Source organism: Anthonomus grandis, chromosome 4 (assembly GCF_022605725.1).
Source record: "Anthonomus grandis grandis chromosome 4, icAntGran1.3, whole genome shotgun sequence".
Taxonomy (NCBI): Eukaryota; Metazoa; Arthropoda; class Insecta; order Coleoptera; family Curculionidae; genus Anthonomus; species Anthonomus grandis.
In genome coordinates this window covers 3,234,752-3,249,834 of record NC_065549.1, presented here as the reverse complement: position 1 = coordinate 3,249,834, position 15,083 = coordinate 3,234,752, and the positions used below count along the sequence as shown (strand labels likewise).

The window sequence follows — 15,083 nt, the reverse complement described above, 5'->3', positions numbered from 1 at the left end:
TATATCGTTGCCAAGGCTATGGACATTAAAAACGTAATACCAGAGTTTACGTAAATAAAACATTTCCTGAACTGGCATTAAAGGAAGGGGAAGGTTTTGCATATAATCAAAGACTATTGCTCCAACGTGACTTCTCTCCTCACAGGTCTCTTTGATTTCTTGGAGTTTCTTATAAAATTTAGATGCTCGTCTTCTATGAATCATAAGTTCTGCAACTGCGCATCTTTTTGCTGTTTCATTAAGAGCTGTTGACTTTATTTTTACATTCAAATCTTCACAGGTTGAGCAAACGTCGACCTGGGGTCTACCAAACCGATATCTGTAGTTTTCTCGGAAATGTCGCAGATTGAGTTACACTCAAGCTCGCATCTAAGTAGATAGTTAACTTAGAAGAATAATAAGACTCTTTTTTCGGAAATGATTGTATGTGATCTTCAGTTTTGGCGACAATCGTGACATCAAGTTTATTTGCACGATTTGCATGTCTTCCTCTCATATCAACTGGTAAAATTTTGGTTTCAACTATTTTAGTTAAGCGTTGTACGACTTTGTTGGAGAGAGCATGTAAACTTATATAAGCATTGCGGCAAATTTTAACTCTGCACGCACAGCAAAATAATTGAAAGAAGAAAAAAACTGTCTAGCTCCTGCTGACACAGGACGACGTCTAACGACATCATGTCTTTCCATCAATCCGATTAGGTATGTATCTTTTTTATTTTTTTGGTCTTCCACTATAAACGATTTCGATGATTGAACGTTTTTCTTCAATTGTAAAATCCGCCATACATTTCTTACGACAGGTGCAATCTGGCCCGGTTACTTTAGCATTAATTAGTTTACCTTTATGTGTAACAAACTCTGCTCCTTTCTGTCTTGCCAATTTTTCCCTTTCTTTTGTGTGTAATTTTTTATTAAGCTTTCGCTTCTTGCCCAAGTTTCCGGGTTCTTCCTCCGAATAGTCCGAATCCGACATTTCTATAAACAAAGATCAAATTTTAATATTTCTATTCAACAATAACTACATACGGACTTACCCACTAAATACCAAACTATTAAATTCTAAATAACTTTAATATTCACGACAGGTCAATGTTAAATAATATTCACTTTTTAAACAACACTTAAAACACTTTTCAACAACATCTAAACAACACTGTTTACTTGATGAAATCGCAAAACAAACTGAAATCCCGCTGTTGCCGACTCCGAAGGTGTGCGTGGATAAACGATAATATTCCAGTAATATTATCCTTTTTCCGCTCAGCGGATAGAAAATACAAATATTCAAAAAATTGCTATCTCACTTCAATTTGCCATATTTTTGGAATGTTATCCTTTTTCCAATCACCCATTCAAATACATTTTCGCGTCCTATTGACGTATCGTTTTTAAAAAGATATAAGTTTATTGTAACATTATGGTTAGATCATTGGATGTTAAAGGAAAAAATCTGATGAAGATTCACACTTCATAGTGACAGAATTTCTTCGTTGAACTGCCTGGAAGAAAAACATAATTTTTATTAATTCAAGGCACTTAGAACAAAATATGTTAAATTTACTGGTATCTTAATAAGTCGGATATCAAAAAGAATGTGAAGAAAGAAAAAAGAGAACTTGACGTTTCAATAGCTTTTACGAGTGACACAAGAAGAGTAAGAAGAATTTAGTTTTTCCACTACCTAGAAGAAATATTTATTTTATTCTAATAGCATAAGAAATAAAATAGAAGAAGAAGAAAAATGATACTATACTTGAGGAGAATAAGAAGAAGAAAAGCTTTTTCCCAATTATCTAGAAGAAAATAATTCTTTTAGCACCTGATATACATAAAGAAAATCAGGAAACAATGTGTTCCAAGTTATATCTGAATAAAGAAATCAACAGGAAAACCAGTACATATTTCTCAACCTTATAAAAAGAACATTATACATGAACTAAATTTATTGCTCTATATATATATGAGTAATTACAATAATGTAAGTCTGCTATTCCACCAAACTAGTTGCTATTATGCATGTGAATTCATGGTACTTTAAAAATTTGTTCTTGTAATATATAGATGATCATTATTTCTTGTAGGGTAATCATAAACATTTCTATTAAAATTTACAAATTGATTAAAATAAGGTGCTGCTAACTTATTTACTATTATATGTATAAATAATATAGACAGAAAACGAAAACCAATTTGAGTCAATTTAGCATAAAAGAGATTGGTGTAAGCCCTCAATATTACTTTAATGCTTTTGATGTCTATTATTTTGGTTTAAGTTAAGTAAATTTAAAACAAGAGACACAATAGTTAAAATGAGGCTGGACAATTGTATTATTTTTAAACTATCAACTGAAATGAAATTCTATTTATTGAAAAACTACATTTTTCTAAAATAATCACAATGATCCTGAAATAAAAGCAAGTTATCAAACTGCAATCCTAAATACTAATTGAGGATCGCCGACAACACCTTTTTGATACCTAGATTAAAATTATGCAAAAATCTTAGCTTTAGTCTTAGATACATTTAGCTTTAGTTTGTTCATTAGTAAATATAAGTTGTACTCTTACAATACCTCAATTGCTTTACTGAGGCAATCATCACTATATGCCAAAAAGGTGTCATAACTAAAAAAAGATTTATAAACTCACAGTACACAGAGATCAATACCGTTCAAGTACAATATAAACAATAGGGTATCCAATAAACTTTCCTTTGATATTGCCATGTTATTGTTTAATTCATTGGATAGTTCTCTGTTAAATCTCACTTTCTGTCTTTTATTGCTAAGGTAGTTCAATAAACCACTTATGCACGTTGTCAACAATATGGTCTCTCTGTCTATAGTCACCACAAACTAGTTGTTATCAAGATCATGTTTAATTTTACAAAGAGATTGATTAACCATTTACTGTAATATGTTACGCTGTTATTTACAATACTTTTTCAATAGGAAGTAGTGTGTTTATAGATCGAGAATCAATGACATTTACAATATTATTAACTTTTGGTATAGGGATAATTAGTGTACTACATTCAAGTTTATTTGGGATTTTTAATTAATTTGTTTCAGGCAAATGAAAACTAACCTGAAAAATTAAATTTAAAAAAATATTAAGAAGAAAAGGAACAAGAGAAATTAAATACCAAGCAGAATTTATTACTTTATGCATTTCAAATGTTTGTGTATAATTAAGTTTTATTTTCGTATTTATTGAGCCAACACATTAACCGACGTTTCGCCAAATGAATTATCTGCATCCGATACTCATATCTCTCACCTTCACATTAGAATATCTGATATATTTACTAAACTCTCATCCTTGGATAATGACAAGGGTCCTGGACCAGACGGTGTGCCTACTTTATTCCTAAAAAAAAATTAGTTTTAATCTCTCCACACCCTTATACCATATATTCAATCTATCCCTTCGAACTGGAATGTTCCCAGACTATAAGAGAGTTTCCTAAAACCTATTCATAAGTCGGGCGACAAAACCAGTGCTACCAACTATCGTCCTGTTACTATACTCAGTGCAGTTCCCAAAGTTATTGAGAGCTTAGAACTTCTCTCTTGAACCTTGATTAACTGATCAGCAGTTTGGATTTAGATCACGTATATCTACAAAGCTGAACCTTCTTACTCAGGTGGACTTTTTGTTGGATGCCTCGGAGAAGGGATATCAAATGGATACAATATACACAGATTTCGACAAGGTACTTCACAATATTTTGTTGCATAAACTAAAAATGATTGGTATTGGTGAACCTTTATTATCCTGCTACAAGAGCTATTTATCTGATCGCAGACTGATTGTTAAAGTTGGTAATTTTCTTTCTAAAACTATTCAGGTTCCATCTGGAGTACCTCAAGTTTTATCAATGATATAGATGAATGCTTCACTAGCTGCCTATTTTTGTTGTTGGCGGATGATCTAAAATTGAGTTGTTTCATCGAGTCCCCTGATGATTGTGACAAATTACAATATGATCTAAATAATTTGGTGTGAAGGAAATGGTATGGAACTTAATCCAGCTATATAAATGTAAAATAATGACGTTTTGTCGTTCTAGAAATACTATTAATTTCGACTACAAGATCGGTCGCTATACCCTTGAAAGAGCTCTTCTTTTTAAGGATTTGGGTGTCCCTTTGATACAAGCTTACATTTTTCTCATCACTTAAATAGTGTTATCAATAAGGCTTTCCGGATGGTTGGTTTTGTTAGGACTTAGTTATGTACTCCAGACTTTACAAACTGTTCCCTGATCCGTCCTAATCTGGAGTTTGCCTCCTGTGTTTGCGATGCTCTTTAACTAGTTGAACACAAATTTTTAAAACTAATTGCATATAAATTGGATAATTACAATGATGCAGATATACTTGACATGCTACATATGGCTCATATCACTATCTGCCATAGGAGGAGGGATGAGATCTGGAGCTTCAGAGCTACTTCAAAAAATTAATATTCATGCTCCACTAATAACAACTAAGAGCCACTGATAGCTTTCATTACCTAATCCACCGTACTAACTATGGTCTTAATAACTTCCTCACTAGAACAATGAGATTAGCAAACCAACATCATGAAACTTACTTTCCAACAAATTCCTGCGTCAAGTTTTAGTAAACTTAGGTTAGATATTATTAATTATTATTACTTAATGATTTTTGTATTTCTGTATATTATGTATTACTGTTGTGAATTTAAAAGTTTAACAGAAATGTAATTGTGCTTGGCTCGTTTAAAAATTAAATAAAATATATTGGCTTCTTCAGGGCATTGAAATACAATGAGGTTAAAAATTTACAGAAAAGAAGGTGTGATTTTATTATTCTCAGGAAAATTGGTTATTTCGGTTAACAAAGGATAAAAATGTTATGGCTCGGACACTACACTAAAATGATTAACAAAAATGAATTTTTCAATTAAAAACAAAGTTTCTTTTCTTTCAATTTGCAGCTTTTTACATCTTCTTTAGCCATTACATTTTAGTACTGTAATGGAATTCTTAGTCCCAGGGGGTTCCTAGGTCAAAGAAACCACTAATGCCGGGAAATCTCAGTTTATTCACTTCAGTTACGGGTTTAGTTTTAACACCTTTTACTAATAAAATAGATAATATTAAAAGCTTTTAACGAAATCACGGAGTCAAAAGCGCCACACTTCTTTATTAAATGGTGATCATCCAAGTAATAATCATAAGAATACTCCGAGCAAAAACGTAGGGTTTAAAGAATGTCATACATTTCCACATATTAAGAAAATATTTAAGGCGCCCGATATTCTAATAGAAAAAACTATAGCAAAGGTAGAGGTCGTTCCGCTACAGTGCCACGAAGAAATATTTTACTTTGACTTTAATTTATTTATTGATTGATCCCCGAACCGAACGAATTTTTTATCCTAAAGTAGCTAAAATTCTTATTTTAGGATGTTTGGTCGTACCGGGCGGTGGGCATCCCGATCCATCGCATATTCACCATCAACCCCAAAGGGGAATTGAAACACGAACTGACCCAGACTTTCCAATCGAGGTAAGATACTTAATTATTTTCCCTATTAATTGTTGGTACTGGTTGCTGGGGGTGGGCTACGCAACGGTCGCTTTCCGCTTCACTAAGTGTTAACAACCGAAAAATGTTGGGCGACAAAAGAAAATTAAACCGATTTTTTTTCTGTTTTAATTTTTCCAGTTACACCGGCCAGTCACTGGTGGTCAACGAGGTGTTTCCACCGATTTTTCATAAAATCCGACGACACTCGGAGGGGTTCAGTTCCGGTTCGGAATCGGAACCGGAACTGTGACCCTAACGTCGCGCGTATTAGTTCAATTTTTTTTTACCTGAAAAGTACAAATTTCTCGTTATTTAAAGTTAATTTTAATCCTAATTGACCCGTAAGGCATCGGAGCAGCCGTTAGCCGTAACAAACGAATAAATGGTAAGCATAAATCATTGCGTGCAAATAACCACGGGAGGGGGGTATGTTGTGTTTCATCACCGTTACGTCACCCACTAAACGCATGCCTTCATTATCACGTCTTTTTTGGATTTTAAAGCGATTTTGTGAAACTTGATCGGGGGGCTTTAAGGAGTTTTTGCCACATTGTTCACTTTTTATCTGTGTGCGTTTCAATGTCCCTGTGTAGGATTAAAAAGTGACACTGCATAGTTAAATTTGGCAACAAGGCAACTAAGGAATATTTTATTAATAGTAATAATAATAAACAACTTATTTATTTCGTAAAAAAAAATCATATCAAATGTTGTAATAAGCAAAAATAATAAAGAAAATAATGAAATAGATTTAAAAATATATAGTTAAGAATATACATTAAATATTAACACCAAATAGTCAAAATCAAGTTTATTGTGCATTAATATAGCATATACAGGGTGTCCCGAAATTATATCGCAATATTTTACCAGCCGCATCTTTGTCTAAAAATAAGACAAAAACCTCATATACAGAAATCTTGAAAAGTAAATCGTCTTCATGTTACAGGGTTTTTTATAATTCCTATTGAAGATGGTTTTTTGTTAATATTTTCGAAACGCCTGGTCTTTATTTTTCGAATTTTGTATTGTATACTGCTGTTAATACTGGAGGGGCGGTTGTCGAACTATACATAAAGCATGTCTGTCTGGTTGCATACATTGCAAGGTACCCATATACATACACATACAACACACCTATTTTAATCATCAAAATCCAACAGAACTCACCACATCTCACTCCCACTTTCTCTCTTTCGTTTCAGTTACACCAATATGAGCGTCATCGTAGACCAGCTGTACCCGTCACGTCTAGAACCGGCCAACGATTACTCCCAATTTAGTTACTGGAGGGAACCGGTGCAGGAACTAATGGAAGAATGGCCGGAGATTTAGTCCGAAACGGGATTTTTCTTTCTTTCGAGCTGGATCCGAACAAATCCGCGTCAAGCCAAAAAAAAATGATTTCGTGTAACGCTAAACCAAAGTTAAACGATCGCTTCTTATTCGCCTCTTTTACGCATTTATATACTTGTGCACCCAATAATAAACGTTCTTGTCTTCGTCATGTTTGTAGTGGCTTCGCTAATGTTGTAGAGTGCGGGTCGCACTGGTAGATACTATTTATTGTAGGTTAGTTTTGGGTATATAATATATATGATCGGTTCCGTTTCTTAGTTAAGTTTGTTGGTATATTGTGATACGTATAATTTTACCAACAAGCAATGTCTAGCCGAGGTTTTCGCTTGATATCCACGCGAAACCTGATAATTTATACGATATAATTTCCTGTTAGTTAGATTTTAAGTGGTATTATTTAACCTGAATGGAAACACAGTTGTGATATAATTTTGGTGATTTTTTTTTTTAATTCTAGGATTTTATTTTTGTTACCGGCTCAAAATTGTTTTAGCTACAAATAAAGGCATATTTCTTAAGTAGAATTATCAGTTTTTTCTACATCATCCTGACACACTCTACTAAATTGCATAGTCCAATAACCTTCGGCAACACTATGATTGCTGGAAATCACCAGTTAGTTCCTAAACCAAAAAAGCGTTCACGTTAAAAATTACTTCCAAATGCGACAATCGCAAACCAATAAAATACTAATTATTTTTAAAAGTAATGGTGCGTTTACAAGGGAACCAGTTTTGAACCAGTTAAAACGCTAATTATTAAAGTTCTGTATACTCTAGGAATGTTAATAGTTCAAGCTCCAACATGCTTTGGCAACATTGCCACGTACAAATGGTAAGGTGCGTTTACAAGGGAGCGACTATTTTCAATACTTAATTTGATTTTAAAATCAAAATGCATTTTATATTTTATTGGGGATAATAATAAATAAAAAAAAACACTAAAAAGGAAAATATAAACTAATAATTATTACAAGAAAAATAAACGATTCCAATTGACATAAAACGCCTAAAAAACTATTACCCTAAATTGTCCAAGGTCCTCAATATGCTTTGGCAACATTGCTATGCATTACTCAAAACTTATATTTGCATAGTTGTATCTTTATTATGTCGAGTTTAGACAGAAGTAGTAGGTTATGTTCTCTCGAGAAGTAAAATACATGTGAATTTATAAAACGTTTATTTTCAATATTAATATTACCAAATATATGTTAAAGTCCAGTGCAACGATATATTAGAATGGTCACCCGTCAAAACACCAGCATTCCACCTGCCAAACAATGTCATCCACCTTCTATTTACATTGTTTGAGAAGTAAAATGCTGGTGTTTTGACGGGTGACCATTCTAATATACTGGACTTTATATGATCCTGTTATGTGAGCAGATTTTCTCAACCCTATATAAATAGCTGTAACACGTAATATTCAGAGTCAATAAAGACGCTAATTATTTTTAAAAGTAAAGGTGTGTTTACATTCTTTGCAATTGATGACTCTAGCGATAATCTACGCAACTATCTTTTTCAAATAAGTTAGGTAAAAAGGCTAATTATGAACTTACTGTTGAAATAGCTTAAAATATTCTTAATTTATTACGCCACTGGAAAGATTCCAGCAAACCCTTTTATGGGCCACATCTGTTTTATACATTTTTGCCTCTTAAAATTTACCCTTGTTGACAATAAAATTAGTCTATGTTTAGAAACCAACGTGTGCGTTTTATTTCCATAGGTTATCGGCCCAGGCTCGCAAAAATTTTAAGTTTTAATAATCTAAAATAAGTTTTAAAAATAAAACAGTTTGTGCGCGTTAGTATCGGGATAAAGCATAAGTATGGCTCAAAATTACCTAGTGAACATTCCTAAATTAAAAGGACGTGAGAACTATGGTGATTGGGCGTTTGCTGTTGAAAACGTTCTGATTTTGGAGGGGTTATCCAAATGTATAACAGAAGTTGTGGAAGCAGACGACTTGAAAGCAAAGGCGAAACTGATTTTAACAGTCGTTCCATCCCTTTACGTTCACATTAGGGATGCGAAAACAACAGTTGAGTTGTGGTCAAAGTTTAAGTCACTTTTCGATGATAACGGTTTTACTAGAAAAATCGGTCTGTTGCGAAGTTTAATTTCGACGCGGTTGGACAATTGCGATTCGATGGCTGATTATGTTAATCAAATTGTTGAAATTAGTCAAAAGTTACGCGGTACGTGATTTAAAATTGACGACGGGTGGATCGGTTCGTTGTTGTTAGCAGGATTGTCAGAAAAGTACGCGCCTATGATTATGGCCATTGAGCACTCTGGTATAGGTGTAAAAACAGACTCTATTAAAACTAAGTTATTAGACATGCAAGTCGAGGTTAACTCTAGTGGCAGTGCGTTTGTGGGCAAATATAGTTTTTCCTCGCAAACCAAAAAGCCGAGCAAAAAGGATGTTAAGTGTTATAAGTGCAAACAACCAGGACAGTTCCAGAATAAGTGTATATATGGCAAGCAAAAACGTCAAATGCGTTTAATGTAGTATTCTTGAGTACCACATTTAACAAATCGGACTGGTACGTAGACTCAGGTGCAAGTTCTCATCTGACAGCTCAGCAGGAATGGCTTGAAAACCGCAGTAGTCAGGTTAGTGTACAGGAAATTGTAGTTGCTGACCAAGCAAAGATTCCCGTGAAATATTCAGGCGATGTTAACACAGTTATTAAAAATTCTCATTTTGCTATTTAAATTTATTGTCAGTTAGTCAGTTGATAAAAAATGGTAATGTTGTTAAGTTGTTGCAAGATACAATAAAACAGGTGTTTTAGTTGCAGCAGCTGACTTAGTGGGAGGTGTATATAAATTAAACATTTTACAACCTGAAAAATGTCTTATTGCATCAACAGAAGTCACTGGGGAAATTTGGCATCAAAGGTTTGGACACATAAATAGTAATTACTTAAATAAAATGAAGAACGGGTTAGTTAACGGATTGGCATACCCAGAGACATTGGAGATAAGTCGGTGAAACTGCGAAGTTTGCTGCGAAGGTAAGCAACACAAATTACCGTTTAGGCATAAGGGTACAAACGCTAAAGATTTGCTGAAAACAGTACACACTGACGTGTGTGGTCCTATGGAGAACAAATCATTGGGAGGTGCCAAGTATTTTGTTACTTTTGAGGATGGCTATAGCAGGATGGCATTTGTATACTTTATCAAGTCTAAAGATGAAGTATTTAATTGTTTTAAACAATTTAAATCCATGGCCGAAAATCAGACAAACTATAAAATAAAAGTGGTGAGATCAGATAATGGAGGTGAATTTTGTTCAAAAGAATTTAACAATTTTTTTAAACAAAAGGGAATTATTCACCAGAAAAGCAACCCATATACACCTGAGCAGAATGGAATGTCAAAAAGATTGAATCGGACTATTATGGAGAAAGCAAAGTGTTTGTTGTTTGATGCCGACCTAAAAAAGAGTTTTTGGGCAGAGGCCGTTAACACCCGTATATAGGAAAGGCCGCGAGTTAAAGGACAACAACCGGCATTTGCTTTTTTAAAAACAAATTTATTGAGAACAGGGACTAACTTAACTTAAACTAACTTGATTGATAGATAATGACTACATCGATTACTATATTAATTGTTATTGCTCTTGTCTATTACATTATATTTATACGTTCTAAAAATGATGACAATACAAACTAAGCTATTTCTAAATAAAGTATGCAGGGTCGGCATAAGGTGGCGGGTTGGTACCCGTAACTCCTCCCTCCTAAGAAATGAGCCCAGGGGTGAATTATATGACAATATGGCTCGGATTCTGTAGGGTTTCTTCGTCGTCACTGGTCGTGGTGGTGGTTTGGTGGGGATGTTTTCTTTTGGTCTGGATTAATTTTCTTGTCTTTCTTAGCAACAGGAAGGCGGCTACAGTGGTCATCAGGATATACAGGATGATGGTCCATACGCTAACATTTGTTATATGGACAGGTCCTTGGCTGGTTTCTTCCATTTTCTTGGCTTGGATGTCCATCATGGTTTGAATGTTCTTAAGTTCATCGAAGTTTAAGCTATTGAGTTCAAAGGGCTGTAAATCAATAGCATTAGGGCGAACATTTAAGTCTAAGGTCAGCTTGGGTAATTCAATGTTGTGAAAATGGGTGTTTGTATCGTGGAAACTTCTAATCTGGTAGTCCTGAATTTGTATGGTACAGCTAGGGTTTAACTCAAGGACAAGGGTGCCTTGGATTGGGATATTTTCTTTATTATGGCCACATTGTTGGACAGCTACGGTTTTTTGGGGTGAAACAATTATCCATTTTTCTTGTTCCAGCTTCTGGATTTTCAAAGACTTGACCTTGGTTTGAATGGCTCGACAATTTGAGGGATGTTTTGAGTACAACATCATTTGTACTTCACATGGCGGATCCTCGGATACGCTCAGAGGGCTGTTTTCTTTGCAGAGGTAGGTTTCTGTAGCTACCTCTTGACATATGAGTGTTCATTTAGGATAAGGTATTGACTTTGAGGGATAATTATTTGGTAAATGGAATTTAAGGGTACGGGCAAAGGGTAGAGGTGATATAGTACATAATTTTCAAGTTCAACTATAGGTACCTCTATTATAAAGAATATTTTGTTTTCCTTTGTATAACCCTTAATTTCGACAATTTTTTCGAATAGTAAAATGTTCTCTAAAGTTGCTGCAAATGGTAACTTAGTTTTACTTAAGTTAGGGCCAATTAATTTTATTTCATTTAGAAGTTCTTTTGGGTCGATTATAGAGCTGTGAAATATATTTAATTTCGAGAATGTAATCGCTATTTCGATGTTATCCAAGATATCGTATATATTTTGATACGCATTTATCACTTGAGAGACAAGTATTTCACTTAAAAAGAAAGAGTATGTATTTGTATTATTCAAATTAATTTGTTTAACCACCAATTCTAGTTTTTTTACACGATTTTCTAAAATACGTTGATTATGTGACAAATTTTTGCTTATGCTTTCGAAATGTTCGACAGATTTTTTAGATATGGTTATTTGCTCTTTTATAAACGTTTTTTGCGAATTTTGGTTATTAGAGATTTCCAAAATAGCTTTGTCATATTTTTCAGCATCTTCTTGTGCGAGATTACCAGTTATGGTTTTTATAATGGAACCTAAGCCGTTAATAAGTCCACGTTTGTTTCGGTTGTTAAATAAGGGATTTAGTTGTTCAATTTGTAAGTTTACTTTAGCACTTAACGAATTGACTAGATTATAAGAGTTTAAAAAGGAGTTATTGTCAAAGAATTTATGAATTGATTCTTTTAGTTTTATAAAAGTCTGTTCTAGGTATTTGGTTTCTTGGATTATGTCACTTACGTCAAAAATTTGTACAAAAGACCAATAGTCTGCTGTGTTTTGGGCATTGCCGAGTTTAAGTGGTAGTAGTCCAGGGTTCTGGTTGAGGTTATGAAATTGGGGAAGGGCTAGTTCTCTTCCAACGAAGGTGAGGATTCTGTAACAACAGGGGGTTTTCTTAATTCTTTAACGTGAATTGTTGTTACCTTTTTAGATTGTTTATTTTTTACTTTAACTTTATTATGTTGTAGTAGTTGTAGTATTTCGTAGGGGCCTTTAAACTTATTGTCTTTTTTGTTTCTAGTGTTGTTAACTATATAGACAGTTTGACCTATTTTAAATTGTGTTTGTTCTGGTCCGGCAGTGTTATGCTTTTCTACGATTTTTCTTTTTGTTTGATCGATGTTTTCTGTCACTTTTTGGTAAATGTGTTTGACTTTTTCCTTGTGATTGTTAACGTAATCATTATAAAATGTGGGTTCTATAATATCGCAGGGATCTCTACAATTAGTATGTCCAAGTGTTAGTTCAAAGGGAGTAAACTTTGTTGTTGAGTGTATAGAATTATTATAGGCAATTATTGCGTAATTCATTAAAGAAGATACATTATCTGATTTATGTTTGTGTCTAAGAATTCGCAGGTGTTCAATTAGAGTCGAGTGGAATCTTTCAACAGGTGAATTAGATTCATGATGGAGTGGTGTAGTAAAATGTATTTTGATTTTGTGCGCTTTTAGTAATTCTTGTACAGTTTCATTCTTAAATTCGGAACCATTATCCATTATAATTTTTTGGGGGATGCCATAAAATGAAAAATATTTTATTAGGGCATTAGAAATTTCGATAGCAGTTTTTCCAAAAATTGGAATTGCTTGTCCTAATTTTGTAAAGGGGTCAATTAATGTTAGGAAGTCTTGATTGTCGAATTTAAATACGTCAATGTGAATTAACTCAAAAGGTTTGCCTACTGTTTCGGTTAGAACCAGGGGAACATAAGGTTTTGTTCTGGAATATTTAGTGAGTTGACATGTTTCGCAATCATTAATATAGTTTGTAACATCTGTTTTCATGGAGGGCCAATAGTAATTTCTTTTAAGGTGTTCTAGAGTTTCGTTAATTCCTCTATGATTACATTTGCCTTCATGTTGGTGTTTTATTAATAATATTTTATGGTCGTATTCTCGTATGTTAGTGACTATTTTTGTACACTTAATTAGTTTCAGTCCAGAGCTATAGAAATTTTTTAAATACACTCTGTTAAAATCTAAATAAAGTGAGTCGTCATAAAAATATAGATAAAATGTTTTATTTCCGGTGGTGTAGGTTTTTAGTAAATCAAATATTAGTTGGTCGTTTGATTTAGGGATTTTTACTAAAAGAAGTTTTAGATGTTCGAACTTATCGTGTATAACATCAAGTTTGTTTATGGAATGTCTAGAGATGATCATTTGGTGTGGTTTGTTATTTATTATGTCATCTAGTATTTTAATTCCTTCACTAAGATTATCAGGGTCACTGCATGAATGCGGTGTTGCCAAAGTTGGGGTATTGTCTATGACTTCTAAATTCGTGTTATTGTTAGCTGGTCTTATTAAAATATCTTGCAATATTTTAATTTTTGGGGACTTTCGTTGTTCGTTTTCATTTATGGTCGGGTTGGAGTTATAGTTGGTGCTTGTAGATGGTTGCGGGTTAAAGTATTGCGATTCAGGTATATAAGGGCGGGAATAAATTGTATCATGATTTTCTAGAGGATTTTCAGCCATATTACGCAAAAAATCTAAAATGTCATTGTTGACTTCGCCTGGATTGTTAATGATGCTTTCGTTTTCTAAAGCGTTTATTTGAATTCTGGAAAGGGCATCGGCATTGGTGTTTTGAGTACCTTTTTTATAGATTATTTCGTAATCAAACTCTTCAAGCTTGAGGCGCCATCTGATAAGTTTACTATTTGGTTCTTTTAAACTAAAAAGCCAAACAAGAGGACGATGATCGCTATAAATTTTAAATTTCTTTCCATAGAGATAAGGGCGGAAGTATTTACATGCCCAAACTATTGCTAAAAGTTCTTTCTCAATAGTAGAATATCTGGATTCACTATCATTAAGTGTGCGGCTGGCATAAGCTACAGGTTTGTCATTTGGGACGTTGCCTTGTGAAAGAACGGCTCCTATTGCAAAATTACTTGCATCGGTGGTAAGGATGAATGTTTTTTCGAAATCGGGGTACTGAAGGATAGGGGCATTAATTAGCAGTTGTTTACAATGCTCGAAAGATCGGATAAATTCAGGAGAATGAACTACTTTTGAATCTTTTTTTAAGCAAGCTGTCATGGGCTTAGTTATTTTTGCAAAGTCTTTGATAAAACGTCTGTAATAGCCTAGAAGACCCAAAAAGGCTTTAATTTCTTTTGGACTTTTGGGAATTGGAAATTTCTGGATAGCAGATATTTTATCTGGATTTGGTTTGACTCCATTGGATGTAACGACATGTCCGAGATATTGGACTTCTTTCCTGAGAAACTCGCATTTGTCCAGTTGAACTTTAAAATTCGATTCACGAAGTCGTGAAAAAACTTGTTTTAGACGAGAAAGATGTTCTTCAAGGGATGTGCTAAATATTATTATGTCATCGAGATAAACTACGCAGATTTCATTTTGGAGGCCACGAAGGATGTTATCCATCACTCTCTGAAAGGTGGAGGGTGCGTTTTTAAGACCGAATGGCATTCGACAAAACTCAAAATGTCCAGACTCAGTAGAAAAAGCGGTTTTAGAAATATCATGTGGATCCATCTCGATTTGGTGGAAACCATTGGCGAGAT

General features: G+C 33.8%; 1 protein-coding gene across 2 annotated transcripts in view; it reads left to right on the top strand.

The window, feature by feature from the left end:
• Positions 1–7,447, top strand: part of LOC126735651 (phosphatidate phosphatase LPIN3) — a 60,934-nt gene extending 53,487 nt beyond the window's left edge. Inside the window, exons 12-14 of one of the 2 annotated variants that reach the window (XM_050439715.1) lie at positions 5,440–5,543; positions 5,703–5,949; positions 6,770–7,447. In XM_050439715.1, coding sequence (XP_050295672.1) covers positions 5,440–5,543; positions 5,703–5,814 — 216 coding nt within the window. In that variant the 3' untranslated portion in view covers positions 5,815–5,949; positions 6,770–7,447. The remainder of the gene's footprint in view (positions 1–5,439; positions 5,544–5,702; positions 5,950–6,769) is intronic. The other variant, XM_050439714.1, reaches the window with a different exon arrangement.
• The last annotated feature ends 7,636 nt before the right edge of the window (positions 7,448–15,083 follow it).